This window comes from Neurospora tetraspora (assembly GCF_033439725.1).
Source record: "Neurospora tetraspora strain CBS 560.94 chromosome Unknown B0H65scaffold_8, whole genome shotgun sequence".
NCBI lineage: Eukaryota > Fungi > Ascomycota > Sordariomycetes > Sordariales > Sordariaceae > Neurospora > Neurospora tetraspora.
The window spans coordinates 391,635-408,144 of NW_026944390.1; the positions used below are offsets into that span (position 1 = coordinate 391,635).

A 16,510-nucleotide genomic window follows, 5' to 3' on the forward strand; every position below is an offset into this window, starting at 1 on the left:
AAACTATAAATATTCTCTAAAATATTATCCGGAATTTCCTTATCTATTCCTATCTCCTTACGAGCTAGTATATTCGTTATTCCTATTAATTCTTAGAATTTCTCGTAATCTAATTATCCTAGAACCTTTATCAATCTATCAGCTAGTATCTTCTTCGTCTCTAAATATTCAATTTCAATCCTTCCCTCTATAATTTCTTACCTTAATTAATAATAATAGCTATCAACATACTTCAATTTAATTATTAGTTTCGCTACTTTAATAATTAATATATAAATTATTCATATATTATTATAACCGATTATAGATATATCCTTATCGAAGAGAATATTAATCTCCTTATATAAATGTATAATAACGATAATTTCCTTAGTAGCGTTTAAAATCGATAAGAATTCTACTTCTATTATAGAAATAAATACCGTCTTTTATTTAATTACACCCTAATAAACTAAATTACTAAAAACTTAATTATAAATTTATACGGATTTTTTCGATTTAGAGAATTGTCGGCGTATAATATATTTAAAGCGATTTCGAATTTCGTTAATTTACTATAATAGATGAAGAGATTAAAGTAGTATTAAAGGTAATATAAAACCTTATTAGTAGCCTTATAATATTAAAGACCGAGATTATAATTATAACGAACTAATTAGTTGACAACGAAGGTAATATTAGGCTGGGTAATTATAGCGGCGTATATTATAGAGCCGATAACGACCTAATATTCCCAGATTTTATTGAAAGAGGTTATATTATTATAAAATATAAATGCTTCATTATTTATCGGAATAAAAGCGAAGGTATAAGAATTTTTAATTAATTTAGTAATTTTATAAATATATTTCCGTTAAGATAATTAAATATAATTTACCTCTTAGTTTCGAATAATTTTAATATTTAAAAACTATTAAAGGTTATTACTATTAATAAATTTATACTTCTCTTCCAACTTCTTCATAACCCGGGTAACTTTATTGTATTATAATTTATCGAAGGCGAAAATAATATCATTAATATAATAGAAAATTAAAATTCTATTACGTTTAAAAATATATAGGTTTTCAAATAATGGTTTAAATCCTAAGCTTTCGAAGGTTCTATTAAATTTTCATTACTATAGTAAAAGAATTTGTTAGAAATTATAGAGGGCTTTAAGGATTTTAAAAATAATATTATATTTTTAATAATTAAGAGGTATATATATATAAATCTCTTTATTAAGGTAGGCGTTAACGAAAGTATTTATTATATTATATTAAATAAATTTAAAATCGAATTTAATAACGTAGGCAATAATTAACCGAAATAAGCAATTAATTAACATAGAAGTATACGTTTCCTTATTATAATTATATTACTAATTTCCTCTAATTACGAAGTAAACCTTTACCTTTAATAATTAATTATATTTATTAAATTTATATATATATACTTATATATAATTGAAAATTTAAAAACCTTTAGTACGGGGAACGTCTTCATCGATCTCAATTTATAATTTTATTTCTTTATAGTTATCAAAATATATTTCCTTTATTTACTTAAAGAGATTACTTAAATTATAATATTCGAAATTATAATAAGTTTTTAAAATTAGAAGGAGGTTTTATTATTTAATAGAGTCTAATCTATTACCCTTAGAAATGAAGCGGTTAATTTCTACCTTTCTAACTATCTTACTTTGTTATTACTTAATTAATTAAGTAAATCTCCTAATATTAATACAATTTCCTATAATTCGAAAGTCGGGAAAGAAATAAGCTTTAGTAAATTTATTATAAGGCCGGTAATAAGAATAATTAGTAATATATTTAATAGGGTAAAGTAATTAAATATAAAATCGATAAATATTTTATTTTAAATGGTAGCCTCTATTAATTTCAAAACGGTTTCGTTATTGTTTTTTTAAAGTTCGTTATCGAAAAATAACAGTAGGAGAGGGATAAGACCGTTATTTTTTATATTTTAAATTATATTAAAGGGTTCAAAATATTATATAAATAATTAAAAAGGTTAATTAATTTGATTAAATAGATTAGCAATTTCATTATTAATTAACTTTAATCCTTTTTTAAACTTATTAGGGTTCTTTAAATAAATTAAATCTTTATCAAAAAGTATATTACAGGTATAAACGATATGGTTAATCTATGGGTTCTAAATTTAAGAAATAGAAGAGGTAGTATAGCCAATAAAGAATCCAATCTAAACCTTTAATTAAAACTTTTTACGCTATTACTCTTTCTTCTATATAATACCCGTTATTATATATATTTTGCAACTATAAATACGTAAATAATTACAAATAGGCTTACAGGGCTCGGTTTATACCCTTTTATAGTAAATTACGAATAAATTTGATTTATCGATAAGTAATAAATATAACGTATTTAAAACTACCTCTCCCTACTTTATATTCGAAGAAATCAACAGCGAAATACTCTCCCGGACTAAGTCCCTTATTTCGTAATTTTCATTTAATTTATCATTTAATTTTTAAAATATTATACGCATTATATTAATAGATAACGGGCCCTTTAAATTTAACGCCTTTAATTTTATAAAAATATTCGAAGATTTAAAAATTATAATAATTAAATCGTTTATATTAGAATTTAACAAGTATTTTATATATACGACAGCTAATAAAAGAATTAAAGCGATTTTAATAAATAAAGAAAGTAGTGTAATTAAAGGAGAGGAGTAAATATTTAAAAACTATTTAATAATAAATTCTTTAAAAGAAATAAAAGAATAAACCATGTAATTAACGGAAATAATTATTAAGGGGTTTATAATCCTAATAAAAACTTTGTTTTCGAAGTAGGCATACTAATATAAAATTAATAGTAAAGTTAAAGTAGAAGGTTACCTCTTTTAACCGTAATTTTAAAATTCCCCTTTCTCCTTATATTTTTACATTAATAATTCTAAAACCCTTAATATGTATTTAAAATTTACTAACCTAAACGCAATCCTTTAAGGACGTTATTCGAAGCGAAAAAAAAAAGATTAATTTTATTGAAAATATAAATAGAAGCCCCGGAATTAAAAATTATAAAATTCTTAAGTAAATAAATATTACCCTTATAGCTATTCGCATTAAAAGTATTTTATTTAATAAGAAATATTAAATTATAAGTATTAATTTTTCGTCTCTTTCAATTTTTCGAAATAGTAATTTATATAAAAGTAATAAAACGGTCCCGTATTTAATTCTTAGCCTTCTCAACTTCTTTATTAATTTTTGAATACTTTTCAAAACTTTTATTCATAAACTTTTAAATAAGGCTACTTAACTTTCATTTAGAATTATCTTTATTTTAAATATTAAATACTAATAGTACATTATTAAATAAAGGCCTTGTTCGTAAATTTTATAAAACGGCGTAACGCCTCCTCTCTTTTTTAGTTATAAAGAATCTTTTATATTTTTATCCGCATTACAATTCTTCCTTACATTTATTTTCCACTTCTTTTTATAATTAAAATTAAGAGCGTCCTCTTTATTAAACGTAAATTCTTATAAATTAATATAGCTAATACCTTAAACGCTACAAACTATAACCTTTACAAAATTAATTAATAATATAGTACGTTCTAATATATTAACCTTTTTAAAATTAATAAATATATCCTTATATTTTAAAAATATCTTTTTAAATTCGTTATTAAATTTCTAAAAATTATTAACGTAAATAGATTTATATTTATAAATTATATCAATAAAATCGGTAAACTATAAAATAGTAGAGGTTACTTTATTAATTCTAAATTGTTTCCTATTTATAATAAGGATTTTCTAATCGGATAATTAGTTTTTAAAATCCTTAAATTATTTCTTTATAATTTCTTTAATAAAGTCTTAATAATTTAAATAAACTTTAACAATTTAATCGATAGGTCAATAATTAATCTAATTCTTAAGTTCTTTAAATTAATCGCGGGTAGATTTATCCTATTTAAATAAAGTATCAGTATAATAAGCAATGATATAAGTATTTATCCAATTACAAATTCGGGTATTAACGTTATCAAAATCCTTCTAATATTTATAGCGAATATTATACGTATTTTTAATTTAATTATATACTACTTTCCTAACAATTATTAAATCAATAAAGGAGTTAATAATTATACTTTCCTTAATATCCTACTTAATACAATATTTATTATCTTCCTTTTCCTCTTCTTCTTTTTCTTCTCCTAAACTTCCTTCCTTATCGTCTTCGTTAGCGCCGGCGGCGGCTTCTTCTTAAAATTAAATAGCAATAATAATCTTAATAATAGTACTATTCGTATTAATAGCCGTAATAATAGTAATTATTACAATTATAATTACGGCCTTCTTAATCCGGATTCCTCTATTAAATTTAACGAACTCCTTCTTTACCGCTAGAAGGCAATTCTTTACTTACTTAGTAAGGAAGAAATCTTCTGGCTTCGGGGGTAAAACCCTCTAAATTATAAATCCTCCCTTAAATAGCTAATTACCAAAGTCCTAATTACTATTAACGAATCTCTTGAAAGCTTTATACTAATTAGGCCAGTCAGCAGGGGTATTAAAAATAACTATAATAACTTTATCGGTAGATTCCTTTAATAAAGATATAACTAACGTTATTAATTTCATAAAGATATTACTTATAATCAATAATTGTAGCGTTAAACGTAAATACGCAAATCAGACTATTAATTATCAAATATAATAGTATAGAATTAATTAATTAAAGAGTATATATAACTAACTCGCCCAGAAGATATAGGGGGTGCTAGGATAACCCAGATATGCCCAGAAATCAGGCAATATGAGGTGGCTGGAGCGCTAACCTCCATATGGTATGGCTAAAACCACCCTTGAATCTGACACTTCCTCCTCACTTTTAACAGGGCTCGCTGTAAACTGACTGGCTGGGCTCGAGTGTCGGCGACACATCCGAAGGTTGGTCAGTCGGTCGACTCGGCCGGTCGGGCGATCATCTCATCAATTACCACTTCCGCTTAACCACCGCACAGAGCCTCCGCGTTTCGGCGACTTCGCTTCTATTCCTTTGGTGTTTCTGAACTGGACATCTTTGATGAGGACAGCACGTGAAATGTACCCTTACCCCGCTCTTTCCTTTCCCATACAGTGAATGTACATATCATGAAAATTGAAAGGTATTACAGACCACACGCAAGAGTGGTTCCTTGAGCAGTGGATGCCTCGGCACCTGGAGCAGTTAGACTGGCACTTTGTGGTACCTGCCACGCCTGCCTCTTTTTCACCAGAAACAAATCGGACAGAAAACCGAGACCGAGGTGGGAACGCTGTTATAACATCAGACCATATCCGTGGCCTAGAGTAATAACTATCTCTGGAGACTCTTTGATATGTCGACCAATTTCTCCAGAGAGCTGAGGCTCCAAAAACGAACTGTTGAACCGTTGACTTTGACAAGGACCAGGCAACAACAGAAACTCGGCGAGACAGACGGGAAGGAAGAGAATCAGGCAAGCGTGCGAAGTGGACTTCAGTAAAGGTGGACCGATGGGCTTGATAGGTTATGCAACCCCCTGGCCCCATACCAGGCGGCCCTGGCTCGGGATGAAGGTTTTGAAAGGCGGCTAGCCCTCTTGAGGATAAAGAGAGCATTAGCATGGTCTTGGCCGCCGCTGGCAATTGGCATTCAATGCCACCTGACGCTGCATTGTCGAGCGAGGATTGTGTTGCTGCACTGTCGCTGCATTGTCGCTGCATTGCTGCTGCATTGTTACTGCATTGTTACTGCATTGTTACTGCATTGTTACTGCATTGTTACTGCTCTGCTGCAGTCTGGCGCATATCCGCCCTTCTCGCGCGCACAATCTCCCACGCGGACACCGCCACCTAACAGAACACCTTCCCGTCCCCAGCAGGGCAGGCAGGTCCCCCCAGGCCCCGTCGTGGTTTCTACCCAACCGCGACCACGACTGCCCAAAGGGAAGAAGTGCAGTGCAGCAGTGCACCTGCAGTGCTGTGCAGTGGTACAAGACGGGAGTGGAACAGATTTTCATCCGATCTTTGTTCCTTCTCTGTCTCTGACATTTGGCATTTTCTCTTCTCTTTTTTGCTCTCTCTCTCTCTTTCTGTCACCTCACCCTCTCTTCATTCTTCTCAAGTTCTCAACCTTTTGGTGTCAAAGACTTGTGGTGTCAAAGACTCTAGACTCGAGCCGACACCCGACGCTACCTAGGAGATCCGCTCCAGAGGTCACGCACTTTGGGCGATTCCCCGCCGGTAGTGACCCCTATCCCAGCCCGACCGCTGTTAGCTTCTCCGGGTCTCTTCCCCTCCCAGTCACTCCCCGTCAGCCGTCAGCAGTCAACAACGGACCCCCCGGACCGCTCGACTGCCATTTCTGCAGCTGCCTTCGACCTCTCGCCCTTTTTCCCACTTGCACTTGCACTTGCACTTGGACATCGACACTGCTTCTTTTCCGTTGCACGCCATTCCAATCCAAACCATCATCCCACAACATCTTCTTATCGTCGACATCCGACACTGAACGAACGAATTGACTGGGCTTCCTGCTCCTCGGCTGCAGTGCAACCAAACCGTCCAAACTCTCCCCCTCCGTAGCGTCCGGCATTCTATCTATATCCATCCGCCCACCCGTCTATCCGTCCATTCATTCAAACCCCAACGCCTCGTATAGACAGACCGAGACGGCCAACGACATACAAAAGCACGTCCCCAATCGTCTCAACCTTTCACGCCGCCTGTTCATCTCGTCTCATCAACAAGCCGCCGCACCGACCTACACTCTAAACCACTCGCGCTTCTACGTCCATTACTACTCCGTACCTCAAACAAGAAGATATTATCAGACCGAGAGTGATCCGCAGTATTCCTGGGCGCCCCTTCAACTAAGCCCATTCAAAGCGAACCAACCGGTGTTCCAAATCAAAGTCGCAACCACGGCTTCCCCACAGGAAAGTCCCGCGCCAGCGGCCGCGGAAGGACAAGTGCCCGAAAGTGTTGAAGAGAGACGTACCACTGTCAGCCCTGCCTCATCCGAGGAGGACGACGCCGCCATGGAGGCCCTCAGAAACCTCGAGTTCGGTATACCCGACTGGCTACATCGCCTAGATGAGCTCAACGGCCAAATCGAACAGCGCCAGCAGGAGTTGGCCCAACTTACCGAGTCCAAGCCATCATCGCCCGGCAGAGAGCCAGGATCCCCGTCACGGAAGTCTTTGAGGAACAAGGGGTCAACCGAAAGTCTTAGGCCAAAAGATGAGCCGTCCGCCCATCCAAACTACAAGGAGGACGAGACAACGGATAAACGACCAACTAGCCCCCAAACGCCAGGTTCTCCCGGGGCCCTGCAGCGAACAACATCGCAAGTCCGTGCAGCAGGTCAGGCCAAGGCGCGTGCTACCCTTCGCAAGCGCCAACGAACTGACTCAGTCATGAGCGCCGAGAATGCCGACAAGCCACCAAAGTACCGCAGCCGGAGCATGATCATTGTCTACTACGACAGCTATGTTCAGAGCTTTTTCGAAGAGCTGGTCAAGTTTGTGAGCGCCAGCAGGAACATGATGCGCAAGGCCAAGATGGCAGCCAAGGTTGCACAGATCAAGAGGTTAGCGGAGCTCAACACGCCGCCCGACGATGATGATAACGGTGGAGATGCCGCGAACGGGGAACTGGTGCCCGACCCCAAGGCAGTGAACAACATCGATGCGTCGGCCGCCGCTCTGGCCGCGGAGAACCTGGATCCAGTCCAAGCAATGTTAGCTGCTCGTCGCGCGCGCGACCAAGTCCGCATGCTGGCCCAAGGTGGTGGAGTACGCGCCAACCCCTTGGCCGGTATCCGCATGAGCGCGGCTATGGGCCGTGCCGGTGCCCGCCAACCGCCTCAGGGTGCCGGGCCGGACGTCTACGATGCGCTTGATAATGGTCTCGAGTTCGTCCAGTCCATGTGCGAGCACGCCGCCCATCAGTTCCTTCGTGACGGCGACTGCGGCGAGGAAGTCACCAAGATCAAGCAGCGTCTGTCGCAGACCAAGGACTTGGCTTCCAAGGAGATGGAGCGTGTCAGGCGCGAGGATCTTGGTGGAGATGGTTCTGGCGAACCGGTCGCTGGTGGCGCGGCCGGATCGATGCCCAGGGGAGGAACCTCTGTTGCGAGCGCCATTCCTATGGGCATGGGAGCAAGGAGTTACAGACCCCAGAGCATGAGGAGGGTGACGAGCGTGAAGAGCACAAGGAGCTCCGTGAAGGAGGCGGCCAAGGATAGCGTGGTGGTGACGGTGGTAGAAAAGGGAGTCAAGAGGACGGCACCGGCGACGGAGTCGGAGGGAAGCACAGTGAGCGGGAGTGTCAAGGGTGATGCCAAAATTGAGGTGGATGAGGGTCTGGAGGATGGGGATGCCAGTGCTGCCAATGATGGGATAATAGCTGCGGTCGACCCATCAGCGGATCCAGAACCCATAGACATATCGAAGTTGGTCTATAGGAGTACCCGGTTGATGAGGTAAAGTGGGATGAGTAGTAGTAGTAGTGGGAGTATGGGAGTCTGAAAAAAAGGAAAAGGCATGTTGGATAGGAATTGCTGTCTGTTTTGTTTTTGGGTAGGCGAGCGAGCGACTGAGCAGCTGAATGGGTAGGTGAACGAAATGTCTGGGAAAGGTTATTTAGTGTGTGTTTGGGAAACCATGTATTGGATTGGGATGAGGTCTCTCCCGCTGGTCTGCTTTTTTATTATCATCATCCATCTATGATCTCTCTCTATATATCCTCAAAAGAAATCTCGGCTTCCTTCTTTCTCGCTCTTTTCCCGTTATGTCATGCCATGTCATATTAGGTTGGGCGTTGGGGCTCGTCTCTTTTTTTGGGTGCTTATACCACGAATGTGTAATGAATATCATGAAGAAGACAAGACAGAATCATCATTCATGAACCATGACGAACTATCGAACCTTCTTATTCAGGTATCGATATTTAAAGAACCCCCCCCTGGTAAACTCTATCAGCATTCGATTGTACTTGATTCTTCTTCTGTCGCACCAAGTCCATATCTCCAACAACAACAATAACAACAACAACAACAACAACAACAACAACAATAACACCAGTCTGCAATTGCAGGAATTGCAGGTGAGCGTCTCACATGTTCCAAAACACCAAAGCAAAAAAACAAATCACAAACTCGTCGACGATGGCTTCCAACTTCTTCCACTCATGCATGCACAAAGGAAAAAAAAAAGGGAAACGGAAACCAAAATCAAAAAGCCAAAAAGCCAAAAGAGAAAAAAAACATACAGCACCTGGGATTCGCTGGTCGTCACCGACCCAACTACTAGTCAAGCGATATGGTAGCTTATCTATCGGAGTCGGAAGGATATGAACCGGGTCTTTTAATCACGTGGTAGGGTCCAAAAACTGAACAACCACCTCCCATATCCATATCGTTCGGACGGAGGCATTACGGTGAGTGGGGAGGCGACGCTAAAAAGATGAATATAATTGGGCGGATTACGAGAAAAGTTGACCGTCCTGACACTACGGCTAGCCCCGTTAACATTTGTCAAAGCGCAATATCCGCGGTATGGGTATACTAGCACAATTCTCAGTCACGGCCGTACAAGCTCCTCTTCCGGTACCTGAATCTTGGACTTCAATGAAAGCATTTCTTTGGCAGTATGAACAGCTGCTTTATGTCTTACTGTCGGTGCGATCGCCGCTTGGCGTCGGTTCCATGCGCCCACAGTTCCCAAAGGAAATGAAAAGTAAGGCATCAATGCATTGTCCGCTCAAGGACACTGGTTATTGCAACGACTTGGTTGTTGACAGCACTGGCAGCCTAGGCTCTACTGCAATTTGCAGGTTCCACTCGGATTTACAGCCCTACCCGCGCTACGCCCGCTGCTTAGTACACTATTGCCAATCATGTAGACCCGTGATGGAAAGCCACGACCCTCGCCCAACCCAGGCAATTGATTTGGCGCCCTGAACCTTCCGAGTCCATGAATGTCCAGCCTCAAAAAAGAAATGTCGTTTGGGTAATTGGCGGGTAATTGGGAGGAAGCCGCCAGCCATCTCGCGCCTAACAAGGTGACAACACAGAGCCCTATGCTCCCTCATAACCTCGAGAAAACATAGTGTTCTAGTTTCTTTTCCTTGTTTTGTCCTAGATGGCAGGAGAGAGGAATTCCCGGCACTTTCATAAACTTGATTCATTAATCATCAACCATAGCATCCTCACCGCAGTCAAGACGTTCCTTCCTCAAAGCTACGATGCCTCGACGACTGCGCTCATGGTTCCAGATGTGTTTCAAGCGACACGGAAATGCGGAGGATAGGGAAGGTTCTAAGGACCAAGAGCAGTCTCGCCCTGCCCCTCTGCTCGAGTTGCCGACGTCTACACAGCACATCCCCGCCACTCCCTCTACGTCCTCCCTCCCCTTCACGGCCGCTCTGGCTACCGGTTCTACCGACGTAGAGACGTCCGCCTCACGGCTTCGAGTCGCTCCGGCTACCGGTTCCATTAATATAAAGACGTCCACCCCACGACCCCTAGCCGCTCCAGCTACCAGTTCCACCGACGTAGAGACGTCCGCCTCACGGTTCTCAGCCGCTCCGGCTACTGGTTCCGTCGACATAGAGACGTCCGCTGGTGCGGATGACACCACTACCAGCTTATATGTACGACTCTGGGAGTGTGCCTATAATGAGCTTAAACAAGAAGAGGTCAAATTGGTGGACGCATATGAGAAGATACTGTCCCAACAGCTACAAAATGGCTCCAACTCAATGGTGCTCGAGTCTCAGCCGAACATCGAGTCTCAGCCGAACATCATCGCCCAAAACGACTCGGACAGGCGCCGCCAAATGACTCAGCTTATCAATGCCGGCCTAGCCAAGACTGAGAGAGAGGCCAAAGGGAAAGAGAGCTGTGGCGAAGTCGTGGACGTTGTTCTATCCGTTAAGAACATTATAAGTGCGGCAATCCAGGCCGTGCCCCAAGCCGCGCTCGCTTGGACTGGCATTTGTATCGCTTTAGAGGTACGTTTATCTGGAGGATAATATTTCTCATGCTAACTTTTGCAGATGCTTGCCAACCCTATAAAAGCGACCGAAGCCAACCGCAAAGGGATCGACTACGTTATTAAGAGAATGGACTGGTATTGGAATTCGTCGAATAGCCTTCTTAAGCCCACCAACATCAGCGAACTCAATGGAATGAGAGGCGAATTGAAGATCCAAATTGTTAACCTCTACAAAGCGTTCCTCTCTTACCAGATTAAGAGTGTTTGTGCTTATTATCGCAACCGCGGCCTGGCCTTTCTCCGAGATATAGTCAAGCTTGATGACTGGAATGCTTATTTGGCGGCTATTCAAGACGCTGAGAAGCGCTTCGACACAGACGCCCATACATACACTACTCGGAAAGGGACGTCTCATCTCGAGCAGCTCGTTAGCTATACAAGGCACCAAGAAATACAACAAATGTCAGAGAAGGACCAGCAATGCCTGAAGCACTTGCGCCTTACCGATCCTCGCGATGATAAAGTCCGCATCGAACGGACCAAAGGCGGCCTTTTGCAGGACTCGTATCGTTGGGTCCTCAATAACGCTGACTTTCAACAATGGCGTGACGACCCACAGCACCGACTGCTCTGGATCAAGGGCGACCCCGGCAAAGGGAAGACTATGTTGCTATGCGGTATTATCGATGAGCTGTGCAGCATCATCAATGAGCTGGATCAAGGCGATACTGCCAACGCGCGCCACTGCAATGTGGCCTACTTCTTCTGCCAAGCTACCGACTCTCGCATCAACAATGCAGCCGCTGTACTGCGCGGCCTAATCTACCTACTTAGTGACCAGCAGCCATCTATCCTCTCACACGTGCGCAGTGAGTACGACCGTGCAGGCGAAGGCCTCTTCAAAGATGCAAATACGTGGGACGCCCTGTCGAGAATCTTCACCAACATCCTACGAGACCCAAGCCTCCGAACGACCTACCTAGTCATTGACGCGCTTGACGAGTGCGTTACAACAGACCTGCCACAGCTTCTCGACTTAATTGCTCAGCAATCATCATCTGGATCTCGAGTCAAGTGGATCGTCTCAAGCCGTAATTGGCCGCAAATTGAGGAACGGTTGGAGAAAGCCGCAGATAAAGTGAAGGTCTCCCTGGAGCTAAATGCGGAATCCGTCGCAGCGGCTGTCAATGCATTTATCCTGCACAAGGTGGATGACCTAGCAGGGCTGAAGAAGTATGATCCAAGGATAAAAAAGACCGTTCAGGACTACCTTTGCTCCAACGCGCAAGATACGTTCCTTTGGGTAGCGTTAGTCTGTCAAGCGCTTGAGAAGGTCCAGAAAGGGTTTACCCTAAAAAAGCTACGCATGTTTCCATCTGGACTGGATGCTCTATATGCGCGGATGAGAGAGGATATGAGCCAGCTCGATGAATCTGATCCTTGCAAGCACCTTCTTGCTATTGTTACAATTGTTCGCCGGCCAATCACCCTTGAAGAACTAACCACTCTCGCCGACAAGCTTAATAACACTTACGACGATTCCGAGTCATTAGAAACAACTATAGGGCTTTGTGGTTCATTTCTAACACTACGAGAACGAACCATCTATTTTGTCCATCAATCAGCTAAGGACTTTTTACTTGGCAATGCCTCTGATAAAGCTGGTAACCAAGCTTCTCAGGAGGCGTTCAGGTGGATTTTTCCTTCTGGGAAAGAAGATGTGAACTATACCATCTTCTCGAGGTCACTTGATGCCATGTCTACAACACTGCGACGCGACATATACGGCTTAAGGGCACCGGGATTTCCGAGCGACAAGGTCCAAGTACCGAATCCGGACCCGCTAGCGACGGTGCGGTACTCGTGCGTCTACTGGGTTGATCACCTGTGCGACTTGGTTTCCAGTACGAACACAAACCAGAATGATCTTTTACAGGACAACGGGGTTGTCTATACATTCCTCAAGACGAAGTACCTTTACTGGCTGGAAGCTCTAAGTCTATTCCAAGCTATGCCTGCGGGCGTTGTCGCTATTAGAAAGCTCGAGGGCCTGCTAGTAAGTATAAGTCTAACTCCGCACTGGAAACTCGATCTAACTTAAAGATATAGGGAGGCAATGATCAGTGGCAGTTAACAAAACTTGTTCGGGATGCTCACCGATTTATTCTATCTTATAGATGGATAATAGAGCAAGCTCCGCTTCAAGCTTATATATCAGCGCTCGTGTTTGCTCCGTCCAGCAGCTTAATAAAGAGCAATTTCAAAGCAGAAGAACCTGACTGGATTCGAAGTAAGCCGGCTATAGAATCAGATTGGAATGCATGCCTCCAAACATTAGAAGGCCATAGCGGTTCGGTTTTCTCAGTGGCATTTTCGCCCGATGGCCAGCGGTTCGCATCCGGTGCGGACGATTGCACTATCAAGATCTGGGATGCGGCGTCGGGGAGCTGCCTCCAAACCCTAGAAGGCCATAACGGTTGGGTTCGCTCAGTGGCATTTTCGCCCGATGGCCAGCGGTTCGCATCCGGTGCGGACGATTGCACTATCAAGATCTGGGATCCGGTATCAGGGAGCTGCGTCCAAACTTTGGAAGGCCATAGCGGCTACGTTCGCTCAGTGGCATTTTCGCCCGATGGCCAGCGGCTCGCATCCGGTGCGAACGATGACACGATCAAGATCTGGGATGCGGCGTCGGGGAGCTGTCTCCAAACCTTAGAAGGCCATAGCGATTCGGTTTGCTCAGTGGCATTTTCGCCCGATGGCCAGCGGCTCGCATCCGGTGTGGGCGATATGACGATCAAGATCTGGGATCCGGTATCAGGGAGCTGCGTCCAAACTTTGGAAGGCCATAGCGGCTACGTTCGCTCAGTGGCATTTTCGCCCGATGGCCAGCGGCTCGCATCCGGTGCGGGCGATATGACGATCAAGATCTGGGATCCGGCGTCGGGGAGCTGTCTCCAAACCTTAGAAGGCCATAGCGATTCGGTTTGCTCAGTGGCATTTTCGCCCGATGGCCAGCGGCTTGCGTCCGGTTCGTGGGACCATACGATCAAGATCTGGGATGCGGCGTCGGGGAGCTGTCTCCAAACCTTAGAAGGCCATAACGGTTGGGTTCGCTCAGTGGCATTTTCGCCCGATGGCCAGCGGCTCGCATCCGGTGCGGGCGATATGACGATCAAGATCTGGGATCCGGCGTCGGGGAGCTGTCTCCAAACCTTAGAAGGCCATAGCGATTCGGTTTGCTCAGTGGCATTTTCGCCCGATGGCCAGCGGCTTGCGTCCGGTTCGTGGGACCATACGATCAAGATCTGGGATGCGGCGTCGGGGAGCTGTCTCCAAACCTTAGAAGGCCATAACGGTTGGGTTCGCTCAGTGGCATTTTCGCCCGATGGCCAGCGGTTCGCATCCGGTGCGGACGATTGCACTATCAAGATCTGGGATGCGGCGTCGGGGAGCTGCCTCCAAACCCTAGAAGGCCATAACGGTTGGGTTCGCTCAGTGGCATTTTCGCCCGATGGCCAGCGGCTCGCATCCGGTGCGGGCGATATGACGATCAAGATCTGGGATCCGGTATCAGGGAGCTGCGTCCAAACTTTGGAAGGCCATAGCGGCTACGTTCGCTCAGTGGCATTTTCGCCCGATGGCCAGCGGCTCGCATCCGGTGCGGGCGATATGACGATCAAGATCTGGGATGCGGCGTCGGGGAGCTGTCTCCAAACCTTGGAAGGCCATAGCGGTTGGGTTCGCTCAGTGGCATTTTCGCCTGATGGCCAACGGCTTGCGTCCGGTGCGGACGATCGGACTATCAAGATCTGGAATGCGGCGTTGGGGAGCTGCGTCCAAACGATTAATATCGGCACTATAGTAAACTACATATCGTTTGACTATACTAACCGTTATTTACTTACCGACGTTGGACGTATTGATATAGCTATAATAACTACCAAAAGCCAAATTGTGCTCGACAATCCAGAGAGACATGGTTATAACTTAGGACCAAATAACTCTTGGATTACTTGCAATGGCCAGAATGTACTCTGGCTGCCACCAGAACGCCGAGCCCAAAGCTCTGTCTTCCAAGAGCGGATAATATTCATTGGCAGCGCAACGGGACAGGTTTCATTTATCGGTTTCTCGTGGGACATATAATGTATTCTAAGTCTCTCCTAACTACTTTCCCTCTATTTTATTTTTCTAGCATGTCACCAGAAGGGTATGGGAGGATAGGCAAATTTATAAGAATCTTACAAATTCTAGCATCTTCTACTGATATTGAGATGACGTTCTATTACGAGGAGGCAAGACTATTCCATTCCTTCATTCTCCTTTTGCGAGTACCTGTGCGGATCAGATACCATGGGATTAGCCCGTAACTGCCTAGTCATAGCCAAGGTTGGTACTATGGTACTAAGGCCTCGATTGCCCTCGATTAGATGAGTAATCCCTTCCTTAGTAGTACTTGGGAGAGCCAACACACTTATAGTAGCGTCGTCATTTTCGCTACTACTATACACTTTATTCCACAGCCTTTTTGGATGCAGGAACACTTGTGATCTATTACGCGGTGGAGTCGGCTATAGGCCTAGGTTCTTAGGTTCTAGTCGGACTCGCCTGCCCAAATATCTTGGGTTCTTACGCTTCGTAGTGTTGGTGGGGACGTTTTAATTGCGAGAAGGACGGCTCCCAATCCATCGTCCTGCGAGCGTAGCTGAGGGATGTTGCAGTAAGAGCAAAGGGAATAATAGTTGAGTATTTTTCATCGTCGGCCTAGATGTTGCATCAGCTGTTAATGCGCTGAGGTTGAAAGATGCGGCTTCACCCAAGTGTGCGACGGTGCTAGATGGACACAACAGATACAAACGTCCACTCCAACCTTCAATGTGCTAGCCCGCCTTATAGCCTTAGCCGCGCTTGGCGTGGGTAGGTAGAAACGGTGTATTCGGTGGGCTTTGGCGTGAGTAATAGGATGGAAACGCTTCTGGAAACGCTTCTATGAAGGTTAGTTTTTGACTTTGGCCACAGCGTGGCACTTACAGAAAAGTGCCCAGCCGCTAGCCTCTGTTTCCCTACTTTTTGTAGGATCGACGTACTCATCCTAACATTTCATCTCCCGGCAAAGGTGTAGCTGAGCCATCAAAGCCCCTGTAACAATTGTGCTCTTTCTAATAACTTTCCGATTGGTGGCTTATCTATGGGAGAGCGGACGGGATCCCGAGTTTTCCACCATCTATGGCCGTATGTGCCTATGATGTGATCAAGTTGAGATTATGTAGGGTAGAGGCGTGGTTATGTGTTGGTTGTATGGGGTGTGGTGGGTGAGGTTTGGTGTGTGTGTTGTCGAGAACATTGTGAACGTTCGTCGTTGTCGGTGACGGTGACGGTGAGGGAACGGTGGAGATTTCACCGTTTATGGAAAATGTATGTATGTATGTATTATGTATTAGCAAGGGCGGTAAACATTCGAGCAACATTGCACCAGGAAGGAAGG

At 43.4% G+C, this 16,510-nt stretch overlaps 1 protein-coding gene across 1 annotated transcript; it reads left to right on the forward strand.

The window, feature by feature from the left end:
- Window positions 1-6,847: 6,847 nt before the first annotated feature.
- B0H65DRAFT_307532 (uncharacterized protein) lies at window positions 6,848-8,797 on the forward strand. Its single transcript, XM_062823239.1, has one exon. It carries the CDS (start codon window positions 7,063-7,065, stop codon window positions 8,509-8,511), a length of 1,449 nt encoding a protein of 482 aa, XP_062677371.1. The 5' UTR covers window positions 6,848-7,062; the 3' UTR covers window positions 8,512-8,797.
- The last annotated feature ends 7,713 nt before the right edge of the window (window positions 8,798-16,510 follow it).

Coding starts and splice junctions, on each gene's coding strand:
- B0H65DRAFT_307532 (XM_062823239.1), top strand. CDS start 7,063: ATGGAGGCCCTCAGAAACCTCGAGTTCGGTATACCCGACTGGCTACAT.